Below are 19997 nucleotides of genomic sequence, written 5' to 3' on the forward strand. Positions count from 1 at the left end.
ACTCTCCATCTCAGAGATGCTTACAAGGAGGAAAAAACAATTGTAAACATTTCAATGATGTTGTAAACATTGTAGTGATCCTGTAAATTCTTATCTACCTTATCTACTTGGAAATAAACCCCAGCTAAACTTGTATAGGAAGGGAGCCTGAAATGAACAGAGAGAGACTAAAAAGAATGAAAATTAAGCATATGAAATATCAAGAGATATGCAAACAAGTATGTGACTGTGATACGCTTTATCATCAGAGTCCATATTCAGTGATGGACCCTTCAAAAATGTAAGTAACTTCTTAAAAGACATTTAAAGCATGGTGCCATGGAATTCAATGGGATGACATCAGTGTAAACAAATAGAAAATCTCCCCCTGGCAGTCTGTTTTAAACACATTCACTTGGAAGTGAATGCTTCAAATGGAACAAATAAATTTGCCTACAATCACAGCTTTAAACCGAACCCTAATAATATAAATCAAAAACGTTTCAATGAGACTTCCTTCCAAGCAGCCAACATAGAATTATTCATTTCCCACAAGATAATAATCTAAGCCACACAGGAAAACACAACATTTCAAGCGTTCTCTGAATATACAGTGCAGTTTATTTATATCCCTGATAAGTCATTGCATGAACATTACATACCTAAACTTTTCAACGTGAGCAATTGCTACTTACGGAAGATGGTGCATTTACAAAAGTTTCATCACTGATTCAGTAGTTAACACATAAACCTTATACATGAAGAGAAGGAACTCATTTAAAGTTTATTACTTAAATGTACATATCTGATAAGAAGAGAAGCCTTGAGCCTACAATACCACTTTTTTTTACAATATGCTTGCATAAAAAACTAAAGGAAGCACAGTTATATTAATTATCTGTATTTTAAAGATTATACTAATAAAATACTCATGAGTGAAAGTATTGATTTTTTTTTAACAATGCCAGCTTACTGGAAAGCTGTCCTTAAAGAAACCTTTCTTAAAACATAGGCATATTACTTTTTCAATAAAATCTGTGAACATGCAGTAATTTAATTAAACCTGTCACAACATACATTTTATAATACCATCCTCTGCACAGTGTTGCGCTACTTTAATGGCTCATTTAAATAACGAGCGAACACACGCACCGTGCACCAAATTCTGATTAAAGCGTACAACAGCAATCTGTTACCACCAAGTACTAATGCCAAATTAAAAAACATAGACTCACAAAACCACTTTTTAATCACTGACTCCCTTTCTTTTGTGCAACTAAATTGATGTGATCACTCAGCGTACAAGGGCTCAACAAGTCGAAATAGTTCCCTTCCCTCTGTGAAAAATTCACAGCAAAAAAACAAAACAAAAAACAAAACAACAACGCGCAGCAAACATCCTTTAGATGAAAATACTCCCTGAGTATGTAACCTCCTCAGAAGGCACATAGCAAGAACCACCTTTTGGGGGGAGGAAAAATAAATAAAAGAAGCATAAAGTCCTTGGAAAGTGGTTTGGTGCAGGAAAGCACTAGGAATCAGGGAGCTGCCTTCTGTCCAGACTCTGGGACGTGCTGTCCATTGGCGCTCCTCATACCCACCGGCCATGAATAAAGTGTCTATTGTCTCTGCACTGTACTAATTGTGAAAAAACAGCCCATGCAGTAAGCATAATAATTATCCAGACAAACAAGCAAAGGCAATCAAGGAGGGAATGAAAGGAGTAAAAAAATACACGGACAGACAAAGCAACTCAAGAATGAAATTAATATTCATAATGAAAGGTTTTGCCGGCAGAAGGTCTTCATTCATAGCATGGCTATTTCATACAAGGGGCTATTGTCTAGACAACAAAATGAGCATATGAATAAAATTTCATGAAAACACTGGTGAAGAGAAAAGCTTTTCTTTCCCAAAGTGCTCCGTTGCTGGTCCCCAGTATTTTGTTCAGAGAAACTTTCAAACAGTTCCTCTCAGTAACATTTTAAAAGTTGCCTCTCCCTGGGTTCTCCCTTCTCTTTTTGTTTTGTTTCCTTCCTTCGGTTGCAGCTGTACAAATATGATTATTTTTTTAAAGCCATGCTCGCCCAAACAAAGGATTGGACTTAATATGCATAGCTTCATTAACTAAATTTAATTATGCCAAGCGGCATATTAATCAGTAGTTGCTCTAGTTACTGTATTCATTGAAAGGGAGGAGGAAATTAAGGGAAGGGGGGGGGACAATTGCATACTGATTAGGAAGCAGCTCGCAACGTGATACAATGCACTTTCCAAAGAATTATTCAGAAAGAAACAGAATAAATAGGCAGATTGCTCTGTTTTAGGACCAACTCAAGAACAATTAGTCAAGAACATGATGACATTGTTGCTTTCTTTCCCCACCGTCACTGCTTCTAGGTCTACATTCTCACACCCAGCCAGCCTGGGCACAAAGTAAAATTGACATTTTGTGGGGATTTTTGTTGTTGTTGTTTAGTTTCTTTAAAGAAAAGGAACGGGGGTTAAACCCTTCCTCCTGCTCTCGCTGTATTTCTAAAAAGGCTGCCTGTGACCCCAACCACAATAGAAGAGAAACCTTATCTAACATGCTATGATGCTTCAGGCTCCGCAGATGCACTGCAACTTGCAGTTGGAAGTTTCTGCGCCTGGATGTGAACTTTATAAACACGTGCATTGCAACAATGAAGGAGGAGTTCAAAAAGAGAAGGGAGGAAAAAAAAAATCTTTCGGGAAGGAAAAAAAAATGTTATCACGCCAACTTACCATCCACCAAGTCCTAGCTGACATGTCATAACATAGCTGCCATTTTATGGAGCTGTCCGACGCCTTCCCTGCCATTACGCTGTCAGCAACCTTCATCTGATGCAACTCAATGGAAGATAAGATACCTAATCAAGAAAACATCAGCAGTGGCTTGCAGGGCTACATGTAGGCCAATCCTTATCACACTGCATCATGGGAAAAGCTCCTTTATTCGCAAGAACTCCAACCTCACAGATATAAAGACAAGGATCAGGTTTTGTTGCTTGCGTGTTAGGGTGTGTGTGTGTGTGTGTGTGTGTGAAGGGATCGGTGAAACGAGCGAACATTCCTCGTGTATCATGTGTACAAGACTTAAGTATTTTTCAAGTGGGCGGCTAAATGCTTTGCTGGGCAATGTAGGCTAAAGTTTATTTGCATTCTTTTTCTGTTGTATATTGTTTGACATGCTCCATGCCTAGCTTTGAGACCAAAAGAAATTGAGGGGGGGAGCTATAACTGCTGAGAATTAATATCTCCCTGACAAAGACATAATGGTTTCATTCACACAATCAGAGCACAGTTCAAATGTGTATGTATATCCTCTCTCTCTCTCTCTCTCTCTCTCTCTCTCTCTCTCTCTCTCTCTCTCTCACACACACACACACACACACACACACACACCCAGGGTGGGGGGACATAGGTAGTAGCTGCAGATGAAGTTGCCAAAGGCTACAAACCCTATTAACATGCTAGACATATGGAAACAGTTTTAACTCTTTGCGACCCATGTTTAAACAAGAGACCAGGAAGCTGGGATGAAATAAATCTGCATAAAGATAGGAGGTGCAGTCAACACTTCAAGTTAGGGAAGGGGCAGGGCACTGGCAGGCTGTGAAGAGTTCCTGCACATTCCCTCCTCGAGGGCTCCTGAACTGCTCATAATGAAGCTGCATTGTCTTCATTCCAAACAGGTCCTTTCCGATGAAAGATATGTCCAGGAAAAGGTTTGTTTGCTTTGTTTGGCCCTTTATACATTTATATCATCTCCCAGCCCCGGGCAATTTCCAGGGCTTAATCTGAGCTCAGAAGCGCTTCACTGTTTTCAATAGCAGCAAATGAAGTCAAGCACAGTGCTTCTGAACATGTGTTGATTACCATTGATTAACCCATAATCCCATGATATTAGAAGGCACAAAATGTCATTTCCAAGACAGACATGAGCCTCAGCACTCTTTCTCTAAAAAAACACTTACCTTTCATCATCTGTGCAGCACTCTTTGCATTCACTGAAAAAGTTATCTTTATTTCTGTTAAAGAGCATGTGCCACTTTTCTTCCAATTGTAAACCACAAAGATTTTTAAAACAACTTAAACTGTTAACTTTCAACAAAGGCAATCAGCTGATCCACATTTTGTGTGACAGGGCTTCACTTCCTTGCCTATTCCCATAACTAACTGAAACAGGACAGTTAGAAAAATATGCAAATATATACAAATTTACTCGCACAGAATTTTGGTATATATTTTTGCAGCCTTGATTTATTATTACAGCCTTGATTTATATCTTCTTTCCATTAAAGAATTTGTTAGTTGCATTACAGGAAAGATCACATTGTGCTGGAAACATCCAGGAAAAGAAAGGTTCAATGAAATGGAAGAGAGACTTGAAAAGTGAATTCTTGGAAGAAAAGACGAAAGGTAGAATAAATATTTCTGTTGTGCTGTACTTCAGACTTACTGTTCACAAGAAAAATATGAAGAATTTTATAGCACAGATCATGTTTGTTTCAGCATGGGCCATATGAAACCCAAAGATCCCAAATCTCCTAATGCCATGTTCAAAGCTATGTTAACAAACAAACAAACAAAAACAAACAAACAAAAAACCCTCTTTCCTTGATTAAGTGTTGAAAATTCACGTGCGCAATATTTTATATTAAAGAATCACAAGAATATAGAATATCACTTTATGTATGAAGGATATCAGTAGGAACTATTATTGCAATTTTCACACATTTTTGACACTACTAATGCCTGCATGGATACTTTTTGCAAGCTGCTGTTAATCTGATTTTTCAATCCATGTAAGGATTTTAGCATGTCAGGTTGACAAAAAAAAAATTTCCATCATTTTCTGGCCTTCAAGGATAATGTTTTTTCAATTTCCCTCTTTAAAATAAATATCTTATTTGTAGTGCCATCCTTCTGACATTTTGAGCTACTATTCCATTTAAAGGCCCCAACTGGTGTTTTTTAAATAATAAATAGCAACAACAACAACAACAACAACAATAAAGTAACAGTTATACATGATCAAGGGTTTTCTCATCTTTAAAATATGTAATTTCTTAAATTCTTGCAAATCCACTGTTACACTGCATTAGAACTTAAATGGTGTAAACATTTTAGCTTTATTCAGGATAGGGAGAAAAGCTTTATTAAAATAAGTACACATTTCAGGGAAAGTCCCAATAGAAATTCCTAATATGCAAAATTAGCAATAAAGATGATAAATGCCACAAGATATTGCAAGATACAAAAGTCTAACTGAAATTGTGCTAAATCTGTTGAAAACATTTCTAAACAGATTCCACTCATTTTGCCTATTTTAGAACACACTGACAAAATCCAATATGTTGACCTGAATTTTATCTGAAGCAACCTGACAGTTTACCTGAAATCACAAGCGGAAGCAGTGAATAAAGAAGAATGAAATTCCCCTTGACAGCTACCTGCCAGGAAACAGCTGACTATCAACTGGTACAGACCACAGTGCATTTAGTCTCTCCCTATCAAGAACTCACCATGCAAGTAATGTGGTAGTAAAAGTAAACTGATGGTAAAAAGCAACACTTGATTCCTGCCTTCATTATGCCGGACAATATTTCTTTAACCCAGGCTTCCTCAACCTCGGCCCTCCAGATGTTTTTGGCCTACAACTCCCATGATCCCTAGCTAGCAGGACCAGTGGTCAGTGATGATAGGAATTGTAGTCTCAAAACATCTGGAGGGCCGAGGTTGAGGAAGCCTGCTTTAACCAGTGAAGAACTATAGTGGGGAGTTCTCCAAACTGGTTCACCTAATAGGAACATAGGTGCAGCCAAAGCTGAACTAATAAGCAGGCCTCTCCACTCACCTGATTCCCACATCATGGAAACCTTGGTTGTACAGTTTTCAGGAAAGGTCATTACAGAGGTTTTCAAAAGCCAGTTAAGTCTCACTTGTGTGGGTTTTCTGTATGTGTAAATCAAAGCAATTGAGCAGAGGCGGTTAGATGACCAGAGCTGCCCTCACTGCATTACCAGTGCTGAGTTTTTAATCAGCGCTCTCGCAATTTTATCCAAAATGTACTGTATACTTTATACTGTATCTTATACTTTGTTGTAAAATGCCACTATTCAATCTTCCAACTCTACTTTTCTATGAGTCTCAAACCAGCATCATGTAGATCAGAGCCCTTAAGCCATTCCTAATTTGTCACTAGGTGCTATTCACTTTTTTGTGATTTAAATATGTTACTTAAGTTAAAAGGTTGCCTTTGTTTCCTTTGCTGAAGGTACTGTTCTGTGCAAGAATATTCAAAAATGATGTGAACTTGGCTTTCTTAGTTATTCTTAATGGCCAGCTGGTGAGCGACTAGGGATTTAACAAAGCAAATTTCAGGTGGAATCCTAGGCACACCTGAAGTTTTCTGAAGACAAGCCCCACCAGACACAGTAGGGCAAACATCCAAAACAAACCTGCAATATTCTTGGACAATATTTTCATGAGAGCAAGGAATCTCTTCCCAGCCTTTGGAAGGCGAGAGCAAGTGTGTGATCAGCAGTTTGAGACCCATTTTTCACTTTGAAGTTAGAGAATGAGAGACAGTTGGGAGATTTAAAGCTGGAATTTATCTGAACTGGAATGAAGGTCCAAATAGTTGCTTGGAGGTTGGACGCAAAACCAGAAATTTGCTGTCTTTTAGTTGCCTATTTTCTCCCAATTTGTTACCAATGGGTAAATAATATTTATAAATTAGTAAATGTTTGTATTTGCTGTTACAAAGATACCTTTAGTTTTCAGTGCTTTGACATCCAACATCCAAAGAAAACAGAACTCAAGGAAGTATGGAGCGTGTTACAATATAATTAAAACCAAGTTACATTTTCTTTCCTACCTTTCCAGATCCTCTTTGAAGCAGAGAGTGAAGATAGTACGTTTTCTAGCACACCAAGCTTAAAGACTGAAGTTGCATGGTCCAAACATTTTCCTTGGGAAGTTTGCTCCTTTTTGAAAGCAATAAAGGAACAAGCAGCTTGCTCCATAGTAAGGGGAAGAAGCAAACTACCTTCCTGGCAAATTGCTGCTTGTATCCTCTCCCACTTTCCCCTTCCTCTGGACCCCCTGGGAAACTCAACAGACCTGCTGCACCTGGAACTAGGTAGGGAAAATACAACTGAACATAACCCAGCTGTAGTCAGCCTGAGGAAGCACCATCCACCTTGGGCCTGGACAGAAAAAGCAAGTCTAGAGTGAGAGACGAGGATGATGTTCACTGTCCCCAGGAACTCTTCTCATTGTGATATGTTTGCAGGTGAGCTGAGTTTGGATCCTGGGTTAGAACCCAGTGTCTGAGAGGGAGGACATGGTTGTCTTTTGCTGTTTTGGTTTTTTGTACCCTACTTAGAAATATTTTTAGTATATTAAGCAGTATAGAAATCAAACCAATCAATTGCTTTGAAGCTCTAAAGTACTGAAGCTAATTTTCTAATGAATGAAAATAGAATGTGGCAGCTAGACTGGTGAATGGGAGTGGCCGCTGAGACCATATAACACCGGTCCTGAAAGACCTACATCGGCTCCCAGTATGTTTCCGGGCACAATTCAAAATGTTGTTGCTGACCTTTAAAGCCCTAGACGGCCTCGGCCTAGTATACCTGAAGGAGCGTCTCCACCCCTATCGTTCAGCCAGGACACTGAGGCCCAGCTCCAAGGGCCTTCTCATTGAATGAAGTGAGGTTACAGGGAACCAGGCAGAGGGCCTTCTCAGTAGTGGCACCCACCCTGTGGACCACCCTCCCATCAGATGTCAGGGAAATAAATAACTATTTGACTTTTAGAAGACATCTGAAGGCAGCCCTGTTTAGGGAAGTTTTTAATGTTTGACTTGACATCTTTCCGCAGGGCCTGCAAGACAGAGTTGTTCCACCAGGCCTTTGGTCAGGGCGCAGCCTGACTCCCTCCTCTGGCAACCTGCACAGAATTTTGCTTAATCAGTTGCCATTAATTTGATTTTAATTAATTTTTATAATGAAATATTTTTAGAATGTGTGACTATTTGATTGTTTGATTATTTGATTATTGTTAGCCGCCCTGAGCCCGGCTTCGGCTGGGGAGGGCGGGATATAAATAAAATTTATTATTATTATTATTATTATTATTATTATTATTATTGCTAATATTATTATTATTATTCTGCTGGGAGTTGCCCAGAGTGGCTGGGGAAACCCATCCAGATGGGCGGGGTATTAAGAATAAGAATAAGAATAAGAATAAGAATAAGAATAAGAATGTCACCTTGCAGCAATATTCTAATAGATAACTTGTCCCCTATTTACCAGAAATGTATATTAATCTGGTAGATGGGTTCTGAAGGCCGTTTATCAGCAACCTCTTAAGCATCCATGAAGATGACACACACATCTTCACAAAGTCACATTTTGAGGGGGGTTTTAAGGATTTCCATTTATTTCAGAAAATACTTCGGGTTGTATTCATTTCTGCTCAAACAGAATTTCACTCATGCAATCTCTTTCCTCTCCTTTTCCTGTGTGCCCTCAGAATACACAGGGACATGCAGGGCAGAGGAGAGGAGAAAGTTCTACGGCACAATACATATTATACATATGATATGTAGTAAAATCAGCCTTCTGGCTTCACAACTCAACTGGAAGAAATATCATCAGACTGAAACCTACCACTTGCAGTGATTATACGATGTCCGAAAAATATTTCAGAAGACAATCTTTTAATCGATTAGCGCAATTACTTAACAGTTATTACAGTTCTATGGGTGGCAGTGAGGCGTCAACAAAATTGGCCCATTGCTCTTATGGAGAAACTTACCAAGCATGTCTGGCCTATAAATAGACAACTGGAATGTAATGATTTTATTTATATTTGGTGTGCACTTAATGTTTATAATGTTTATAGGAATAAGAATAAGCCTAGTTTACAACCTCATTTTAGATTAGGGAGTGGGATGTTTGTATTACTTTTGTTTTTCAATGATTGGTATTGATTGGCTTGTTTTTTTGTTTGGCTTTTACAGTCTGATTTCATTGCCTTTTTGCTGCCAAAGACTAATGTTTACTGCTGAGGACGATTCTCCGATCCCCATCAAATATGGACTCATTTCCCACTGAATATAGTAAGGAAGGGTGGAGGGAACCTAATCAATGCTGCTTTGTTCTACTTTTTGTTTTTAGTGTTCTGAATACAAGTTGACAATTATGTAGTTTTTTCAAAGTTACTGTCAAGTAATACAGAAAGGCCTTTTCTCTAGCCCAGCAAAAGTTCAGCATTTTAACGATCTCCCTCCGCCAACACAGCAACACAGGCCATCATAACATGGAGAGGAAATGCCAGACCATCCTACTTACTGAAATGTCATTTCCGTAAAGACATTGTAAATGGAAATTAATGTATTATTTCTAGCAGGATTTGCAAGTAGGCTTGACCATGGAGCTCATACAAAAAAACCCTGACATGGTCAACTGTCTTGTCAAATAACAGCCATGCATCAAAAATATTTATTTAGTATAACATAACAAAGGCAGAAATTTACACTAATTAAAAATCCTCCCAACTGTCATAAAACAATAAAATAATGACCACCTCAGGTCTTTGACAAAACCAGTTGTCAGTCATGCCAGCATCAAGAAGACTTTGATCTTGGCAAATAAGAATGCCCAAGGGCAAGATGTTTGGAGGGTGGTTGTATTACAGTAACTAAATTAGGCTGCAATAAAAACCTGGAATACAGTTTTTTTTTTGGCGAGCAAGCCTGTTTTCTTTAGTTCCAATAGGAGGTATTTCAGGGGATTTAGGGAAAGCTGAATAAAGGAAAGAGGAAGTTATTCATAATGCGAGAAAGGGGGCTTGGGTTCTAATGTGGAAAAGATGTTACAAGTTTAATGTTCAGTTAAAAACACAATCATACTCAGAACAGGGCTTCCCAATACACACACACACACACACACACACACACACACACGTTAAAATCTATCTAAAACATTAACATTTGAATAAAAGTTCTGTATCTAAGGAAAATATCTACTTGTGATGTAAGTTTCATTGTTCAAGACTCAATGATAATAATAAGAATGGTAAATGAATTGTAGGGTATATTTCTCATCATCTTATATCCTGGAATTTTTTTTTAATATGTCCTGTTTCGTTGTGAGCATAAAACCAAAGCAAACAGTCTTCTTAAATATGTTTTAAATACATCCTTAAAACATTACTTTAAAATTATTTCTGATTCTATGTTTCCGAACAATCTGGCTATGTGTGGGCGAAGAATTATGAAATGTAGAGGGTGACTATTAAGGTTGGAAACAAAAAGCTGATTTTGTCAGATGCTTTGGCTGAAGTCAGGCGTGGACTTTGGTAATATGGTGCACCTGTCGAGCTAGTAACTTGGAACTTGGCATCAACTACCTGATGAGGTCCCCGACTTGTGTCAAATTTCAAGCTGAGCCAAATCCAACTGCAGCAAGTGAAAAAGTGATGGAAATTGATGCTGACATTTTTTAACAGGCATAGCATAGATTTCTTTCCAAGTTTGGCGAAAACTACCGATTTCCTTTACTTGGGCTCGTCAAGGAAGGCTATTTATTCTCCAGTGCTCTGCTGAAGTTCTGAGCAGTGGTTTCAAAACTTACTGACGTTTTCCTCTCCTGTGGCAGCATTTACTGGCATAATAAGGCAGTGCGACTTTTGACTGGTATTCATTAAGACTGATGGGGACCGGCAGGAGGGGCAGCCAGAGTCAATCAGAGGCAAAGCCACCCCCTGATTGGTTGTTAAGTACGAAGACAGACTCAGGTTGGTGGGGCAGTGCGCTATTCTCCCGAACAGAACAGCATTCACAACTTCAGAAGGGAACGTTTTGCCAATCCTGAGTGGGGAGGGGGAGAGACTGATCCTGATAGCGTTTGGAGGCTGGTGATCCTGTGATGGTTGGTGTATATGTGTAAGTGAACACACATATGTTTGGGTGTTGCTTCTAGGTGAAGAAGGGCGTGTATGTGTGATGCTTCTGCAGGAGAGAAATTGGGGGAAATGACTGCATTGAAACTTAAGTAAACTGGAATTGATTGGGGAAAATTGAATGAGGGGGGTAAAATACAGGACCCCTAGTCGGTTAAGTCCAGTCAAATTCAACTATGGGGTACGGCACTCATCTCTGTTTTCAGGCCGAGGGAGCCAGCATTTGTCCAGAGACAGATTTTCTTGGTCATGTGGCCAGCATGACTAAACCGCTTCTGGTGCAACAGGACACTGTGACGAGTGCCAGAGCGCATGGAAACGGTGTTTACCTTCCCACCGCAGCAGTACCTATTTATCCACTTGCACTGGTATGCTTTCGAACTGCTAGGTTGGCAGGAGCTGGGACAAAGCAATGGGAGCTCACCCTGTTGCATGGATTTGAACTGCCGACCTTCCGATTGGCAAGCTCAAGAGGCTCAGTGGTCTAGACCGCAGCACCACTTGTGCTCCCAGGGAAGGTAGGGAACATGGCACATGCCCACAATCCCTGCTTCAAACTGTAGGTGGGTAGGGGCACCAAGCACATGACAATGTAACAATGAGCTGTAATGGCTGAATGACTTGAGCTACTTTAAGGAAAGTCCCTGGTTCACATCTCAGCACTGCCATGAATGCAGTGCTTTTCTCAGGGCCTCACTTCTCATCTGTAATATGGGGATAAATAATCTCAGAAAGAGATAAGTATGTGGAGCACTTTCAGGGGTGCATCTTTGAGCAGCTGTTGATGCTTCATCATCTTGGTAGTGCCCACCTGGCACAAACGTCTGGGAGCTGCTTCACTTTCCGTTGCCCACAACCTAGTATTGTTCTGGGTTACTGCAGGAAATTTGAAAGGAAAGTGGCTCACAGCTGCCACACAGATTGCAGAATAAAAATGACAGCAATTCCTACAAGGCTGTCTTAAGCATATGCAGCACTGGGGTGCAAAGATCCGCCTGGCGGCCCCTCCACCAGGTTGTCCAGTCCCAGGCGCACAGGAGGATGGAGCCGGCCAGCCGCCTCAGCGTCGTGCTGACTTGGTTGCCCCTGAACTTGCGGCACAGAGTTGCCTGCAGCAGAAGAGCCCGCCGCAGCGCTCCGACCGACGGGCAGGCTCTTACCCGGACTCAGCTCTTGGGCCCTGGATTTTTGGCCTGGTGCCCCTGACAGCCCAGCGCCCAGGTGCCCCGCACCCCTAGCGCCTATGGGTAAGACGGCCCTGAATCCCTGGGGTATCCAGGTCAGAAAGGCAAAGACTCCTGCCTTAAACCCTTGAGTGCCACTCTTGAGTGAATATCAGAATATCAGAAGAGGTTTTTACCTGGTCACAAAAGCGTATTAATGATGGTGCCTGCTGGACCTCACTAGGGAGCAGGGCTTGGCCCCCACCAATGGTGCAAACCTAGGAGGATGCAAAAATTCCCCCCTCTCCACTCTGGCTTGAAGTGGCTAGGAGCCTGTCCACCTGACCGTGCATCCCCTAGGCTGCTCCTTCGCTGTTCTAGGCACATGGGCAAGGCTTGCTGTCTCCCTCTGGGTGCCTCAGCAGAGGAATCTGGTTGCTGGCATGGGCAGTCACAGCAGCCCTGTGGGGTTGCCTCCCCAGTCGGATGGCGGTGCGAGAGTTGCAGGAGGAGAAAGAAGGGGGGGGGGAGAGGCAGAAGGGGAAGCAGCAAGTGGAGGGAAGAAAGCAGGTGGACAGGCAGTAGCAGAGAGTTGGAGCAGAGCAGACCCAACACCGATGACTGCAAAGGAAGACAATGGCAGAGTGCAAAGGGCAATGAAAAGCAAACTTTTCGAGTTTCTGCTCCATGGTCTCTCCCAGCTTTGGAGGTACCAATTTATCTCATTGCTAAGGGTGCTAAGAGGCCTAGGAGAGCATTCCACAAATGGGGAGCCACAACTGAAAAGGCCCTCTTCATTGTCACCACCCTCCAAAACTCATTTGGGGTGGATGGGTAGGACCTAGCCGAAGGCTGCAGATGAAGATCTAAGGGTCTAGGTGGATTCCCAATTACAGCTGCATTCCAAAAGGTATGAGGGTTCTTTTTAGATCAAAACCAGCCGGTGGAAAGGAGCTCAGAGATCCACAGGCACTGGGAGCCAGTGCAGCTGTGCCAAGAAATGAAGCAATGTTCTGACTTGATACATGTTCCCACCACTAAGCAAAGATTAGCATGGGAAGCCAAGGTTCTCAGTGTGCTACAGTAAGTGCACTTTCAGTCTCAAAAAACTGAAGCATTTCAACTATTTCTTTTCCAGTGACTTTTGTATTGTTCATTCATTTCTCAAAAAGCTTGCTTGTTAACCTATGGAATACAGTATGTTGCACACACACAGGCAACATTTCCTGGTGTGATGCATATTGGGCACACACCTGTCTAGTGCTTTCAAGTTATATGCACAGTTCTCTACGATATCCCTGGGTACTCCACATCAAATGCAAACCTTAATCTCCCTGAGGTCCTCCTTTCCAACAGGTTGCCTTTCCTTTAATGAAATGCAAATACCTGTCAGCCAGCAAACCTTCCCACTCCTTGTACTTATGAATTGTTCTTTATTTTCTCTTGTACAAAGGCTTTCCCCTCTACTCCTTTTACTGAAGCTTTAGTATTAGAGCTGCTGATGGGGTGAAGTGCATAAGGCTTCCATTGTTTTCATGTTTGCAGGAGCACAATGCCCCTTCTTTAGATAAAAAAATCTTGCCTTTCTCCTCATCAAAGCAACATTTATCTCCCCCCCCACCCAGGTCACTTTCCCCCTCCTTTCCTTTGCAATCAATATAGCCATCAGTCAGAATATACTATGCACACATGTTTACTTCTGAATATCATGTCTTTTTTATTTTCTAAAAAAGCTTAGGATTTCGTAACAGAGCTACCGCACTAAGCACATATGTCTTTTCTTTGAAAACCTTATATTCATGGCTTTTAAGGGTTCTCAAAATAGTTTACATTGCTTATGTGCATGAATATATTAGGACAGAATAACAGAGCAGGATAAAGGGGGAAAGGCTATGGTTTGAATTAAGTTAGACGCGTTTTGAGAGAGTAGATTGCCATGGATTTTGCAGTGCTCATGCATTCCTCAGTAAAGGAAATCAGCCATAAAACATTTAAGCTAGAGATTCTCTTCAAACGTTTACATGGCATCTAAGGGTAATGTCCAAACATTGACCATTGAATGAAAAATCTTAATGGGAATGGATTTCATTATAATAGGTAGGCAGGAAGGAAACAGAGTATGTCATTATATGTCATGCACTCCAGTAGCAATGATAGATATTGGGTTTGGCCCAAAAGCAGTACTGTACTGTACTTTTCATCATACAAACAAATAGCAACCACTCACCTACATCATGACATGTCCAGGCACGGTACTCTGTGGAGAAAAATTTGCTCCTTACCAGCTACTGAGTCCAGCCAAAATCAAGGCTGCTCTTATCTATGTTTTTGGTTCTGCTGCTGCAATAGAATGTCACAGAGATTATCCCCATATAGTTGGGGCTGAATTGGAGCCTGCACTTCATAAGCACATCAGTGACTAATGGGTTAAAAGGTAAAGGGACCCCTGACCGTTAGGTCCAGTCGCGGACGACTCTGGGGTTGTGGCGCTCATCTCGCTTTACAGGCCGAGGGAGCCGGCATTTGTCCGCAGACAGCTTCCAGGTCATGTCGCCAGCATGCCTAAGCCGCTTCTGGCAAACCAGATCAGCGCGCAGAAACACAGTTTACCTTCCCGCCGGAGTGGTACCTATTTATCTACTTGCACTTTGACGTGCTTTCGAACTGCTAGGTGGGCAGGAGCAACGGGAGCTCACCCCGTCGTGGGGATTCAAACCGCTGACCTTCTGATCGGCAAGCCCTAGGCTCTGTGGCTTAGACCACAGCACCACCCACTAATGGGTTAAGTTAGTATAAATGAGGGTGAACTATATTAATGTGTCTGTAAAGTTTAGTATGACTGACAAGTCTGGTTATCATGTTTTATGCTAGGCATAAGTTTGAGGAGAAGGGGAGCTTTGCCAAAAGTTTATTACAGAGGGGCACATGCTGTATCCAATTCTGGGCACCACAATTTAGGAAGGATGTTGCCAAGCTGGAATGTGTGCAGAGGAGGGCAACCCAGATGATCAAGGGTCTGGAAACCAAGTCATATGAGGAGCAGTTGAAGGAGCCTGGAGAAGAGGAGACTGAGAAGAGATGTGATAGCCATCTTCCAATATCTCAAGGGCTGTCACATGGAAGATGCAGCAAGCTTGTTTTCTCCTGCTCTGGAGGGGAGGACTTGAACCAGTGGCTTCAAATTACAAGAAAGGAGATTCTTGTGCTGGCCCCGGGGGGAAGGTACCGTGATCGTAGTCAGAGTTCACAAGATGAGAGGCGAGGTCCGAAACTGGGAGCCGGGCGGGAACAGGAACGCTGGAAGGTCAGAAGCAGCAGGCCGGGCAGGGAACAGGAACGCTGGAAGGTCAGGAGCAGGAGGCCGGGCAGGGAACAGGAACACTGGAAGATCTGAAGCCAACAACGACGTTGCTCCCGCAACCTGGGACCGGGCTGACTGACCTTTATCTTCTTCTAAGGCCAGGGGCGGTCCTGGTCCCCAGGAGCCCCGCCTCCTCTGGCCTTAAGGCGAGCACTCCTCCTGGGAGCAACCAGTTCCCTTCGCCTCTCTGCCCTAAGCCTCTGTAGTTCAGGAGAGGCCGAAGGGTTACTGGGCCCCGGGGGAGGCTCACCTGTAGCCACTGAGTCCTCAAGCACCTCTGGGGCCAGAAGGGTTTCACCTGGTGCCTGCTCCTGAGGATCTGACACAGGTGCAGGCTCCTCAGAATCTAAACCTTGCCCCAGTTCAGCCGGCCCTGGAGGCGGGGACTCCTGTGCAGGCTGGGATTCCTCTGGTTCAGCCTCTGAATCGAAATCCCAGGCCATCACAATTCTGACCAAACATCAGGAAGAACTTTCTGACAGTAAGAGCTGTTTGACAGTGGAACTGTCTCCCTCGGGAGGTTGTGGACTCTCCTTCCTTGGCAGTTTTTAGGCAGAAGTCGTGTGGCCACCTGCCATGGATGCTTTAGCTGAGATTCCTGCATTGCAGGGGCTTGGACTAGATGACTCTCAGGGTCCCTTCCAAATATACAATTCTATGATTCCATGATATCCCAAAAGCCGACAGAATGTATGTGAGGGTATTGAACGGTGTTAAAAAGCAGAGGGTGTGCATATGTGTGAAAGAGAGATGGAAGGTGTGTGGGCACGTGTGTGTGGTCCTCGATTTATTACCCCACCATACACATCCTCGGAATGAGAAAAGTTACCCACCCTGCAACATAGCTATCAACTTACAGATTTGAAAATAAGGGACCAGCAGCCAAAATAAGGGAATTTAGTCAACCAGCTCCCAAGCCAAAGGCAGAAAGCCCAGCGCAGCAGCCAAACAAAGCCTCAAGCGGTGGTTCCCACAGCAAACCGGCAAAGGGGGTGCAGCAAGGAAAACCACCATCACCTCTCCGCTGGGAAGCGCTGAGCAAAGGCGAGTCCCTAGGCAACGCAGCCGATTTGATCGGCACAAGGCATGCAAGCTCCACCCCCCAGTCGTTCTTAGACCCCTTATTGGGTGAGCAACGCAGCCAAGCAACACAGTTGGAGCCTCCCTCCTCCCTGGCCAGCAGGGAGGGAGGGAGAGGAGCTGCTTCCTTTGAAACCCAGGAAATTTAAGGGACATCATCAGTAAGGGACAGCAGCAGGACATGGCGCTGGGATAAGGGAGTTTCCCGCCAAATAAGGGACAGCTGACAGCTATGCCCTGCAAACTCACAGATCGATGATGCAAGTAGAGTGAAGAATGCCAGAACGATCAGTAGTGTTAAGCTATGCAGTGGCTCCCTGGAAAGGGAGTTGGCCTGATGAAATTTGCTGGAGATTGTTGGGGGGTCTTGTAAATTACAGAATATTTTCTACATCATAATGTAATCCTATTATGCATATTTCCTAGAAGTTAAGTTTCACTATGTTTGCATTTAAACTTTGGGGAAGCAAAGCTGAAGTGATAATATCTGGCAAGAGCTGTAACATGTGATTCTCCTGCTCTGTAGCTTCTCTGTGATATTCTAACATTTTGCCGTCGTCTTATTCTTCCTTTAAAAAAGCCAGCTCTTCCATATCCTATGGGACAAGTCCTGGATGGCAATAAATGGTTGGATATTGTACAGGGATGACATTCTGTTCACCCTAGCACATCATTGTTAGTATCAAAACAATGTCCCACATCAAGGGGCAAGTTGTTATTTCTTTTTCTTGGAGAGCTCATTTTCCTGCAACACCTGCACATTTATATTTCAACTTGCATACTCCTCATGCCAAAACACAGTATATGTTCTGGTCAAATCATTGAAGCTACACAAACCACCATTGTTCTCCATGCTCAGGGAACTGCACATACAGTTTGGTAAAGACAGTGTTTCTTTAATTTAAAGGGGGGGGATTGTGAAGGTGAAGTACATGTCAGACTCACAATGGGAACTAGTACCAGGGTCACAAAACGCTGCACAATTGCTGGCCACTGGGGTCCAAATATATACATGGAGATCTGCGTTTGTGACTTTGGGGTTGAGACCATGACTGATCACAAACCAAAGCTTTAGCAAAGGGGATGTTTTGAGGAAAAAACGGCTAAACAGAGAATGTTCAAAAATGAGTTTTCAGAGAACTCACTGTCTTTTATATGTTGAAGTCTTTCCGTTTAAAGATTTGCTTAGCTGTGTTTTATTCCAAACGAACACATCCTCCATCCTTCCTCAAGTCTGTTTACTCAGCTGGATGTCCAGAGGGTCCAATTTTCCTTCCAATTGCCCTTGCACGCTAATATAATTGCTGCTCATATGGGTAATTGGTCAGCCTACAGCAGTGCTAGCATGCATTTGTTCATCTGTATTACCTGGCAGCTTCTCAAAATGAATTTTCAACCTCCAGATACTGTTGGAATACATGAAAAGAAGAGCAAGCTTGCAAATGATTTCCGTGGAAGCCATGCAGTAGACAGACAAGTGGGAATATGGAACATATTCCTAGCAAAATATACTTTGGATTCCAAAATACCAAAAGCAAATATGTGCACTCTATAGGCCAGCTCCATAGCTTGATTACATGAAATAGGATTCCTAAATAGAAACCCTATAACTTCTGTACATCATCACACATTTCACATATGCCACGGGAACTGCTATGTACATTGTCATTGTGATGGCAGAGTACCTTGGAATACAGGAACATAAGAAGTGCCTTGCTAAAGCGATCTAATCTAGTCTTTAGTCCCCAGCAGTAGTCAGCCCTATGTGCTTTGGAAACAAAATTTATGTGTGACATCCCTCTTTTATTTATTATACACTCTGGTTCTGACAAAGAAAAACCTGAGTGACAAAAAAAACCTACTTCATCATGTTTATTTCACCATTATATTTTGCAAATGAAACCACAAATGTGTTATTTTGTATATATAAGAATTATACAAAAATACAGCAAATAATTAGCAATGTGTGCATTGTAGATGTGACTCTTCAAGGAATCTGGGATGCTTGCTTAACTATTTCTTCAAGTGATTTATAAATCTGAACATATCAAAGTACTGCAAAATCAGCTAAATAGTGTGTGTTTTTCTACAGGCAGCGTCCTGATTTTAAAAGAGAAATTTAACATACAATTGTTTATGTTTATTTAAAAAATAAGATTTCCCAAAATACAGTACATAAGACATCTTAACAAAAGTAAATAATAATTGCTAACATAATTTGTAAAGAAAAACGGGGATGTTACATGAAGGAAAACAAATACAAAAATGTTTATAAAGAAGACACATATATTACTTTGAGATATCACTATACAGTAATAGCACAATATGATTCTCCAGTAATCTTTTATTAGTCAAATTCAAGTACTAGACAGCTTCACAATACCAAATGTAAATAATTTTTCAGTGTTGTTTTGTAGCAGTCTTGGTACAACAGATAAAACAACAACAACCAAGATGGCACTCAGTTATGCTCTAAAATGCTGAATTCCTTGTTACAAAACATTATATGCGCCACAATAGATATACTTTATTATGGCACTTTGGTTGAAAGTTGGTCAGAAGAGATATGCCATATGACTTTTAGTACAGCGGAGAATGAAAAGCTGCTTCAAGTATATTCAGAAAGTACTAAGTTTGTTTTACCCTCCCCCCCAAAAAAACCCCCCAGCAAGCAGCTATCACAATACCAACCCTCTGAAGACCTCAGGCATAACATTTTCACATTGTGTCCTGATAATGTGTATACAATTACATGTGTTTGACTCTATGGCAGGCAGTGAGATTGTGCTAGACACAACAAGGAAATGATTTGAGTTTTAACAGGGCTAGGTTGTAGGAAATCCCATACCTAGGGTACCTTCAAGCAGTTTTCAGCTCCATTCTACATTTCTGTTAAGAGCAGTTATTGCTGAAGAACCACTTCATAGATACTTCTAGATATAGATACAATGGTACCTTGGTTCTCAAACGCCTTGGTACTCAAACACCTTGGAACCTAAACACTGCAAACCTGGAAGTAAGTGTTCTGGTTTGTGAACTTTTTTTCAGAAGCCAAACATTCTCCATTTTGAGTGTTACACTTCTGGTCTGAGTGTTACGCTGAGGTCTGTCTGTTTTTGCTATTTACTTTGTGGGGTTTTTTGTGTGACTGAGTGGAACCCAGTTCAGCTACTGATTGATTGATTGTGTGACTGCAGTACTGTTTATTGCTTTCCTTTTATGTCTCAATGGTCTTGTTTGATTGTAAAATTCATGTTAGATTGCTGTTTTAGGGGTTGTTTTTAAAAGTCTGGAATGGATTAATCCATTTCGCATTAATTTCTATAGGAAAGTGCACCTTGGTTTTGGAATGCTTTGGTTTTGGAACAAACTTCCGGAATGGATTAAGTTTGAGAACCAAGGTACCACTGTAA

At 41.8% G+C, this 19997-nt stretch overlaps 1 protein-coding gene and 1 long non-coding RNA gene across 4 annotated transcripts in view; one reads left to right on the forward strand and one right to left on the reverse strand.

Moving 5' to 3' along the window:
* Positions 1-2856, reverse strand: part of NFIB (nuclear factor I B) — a 296978-nt gene extending 294122 nt beyond the window's left edge. For all 3 annotated transcript variants that reach the window (XM_081845173.1, XM_081845180.1, XM_081845179.1), the window contains exon 1: positions 2746-2856. In XM_081845173.1, coding sequence (XP_081701299.1) covers positions 2746-2841 — 96 coding nt within the window. In that variant the 5' untranslated portion in view covers positions 2842-2856. The remainder of the gene's footprint in view (positions 1-2745) is intronic.
* Positions 1-19997, forward strand: part of LOC309332595 — a 417968-nt gene that overhangs the window by 357770 nt on the left and 40201 nt on the right. The gene's annotated exons all lie outside the window — the stretch shown is intronic.

Source organism: Podarcis erhardii (assembly GCF_964252035.2).
Source record: "Podarcis erhardii genome assembly, chromosome: 17".
NCBI lineage: Eukaryota > Metazoa > Chordata > Lepidosauria > Squamata > Lacertidae > Podarcis > Podarcis erhardii.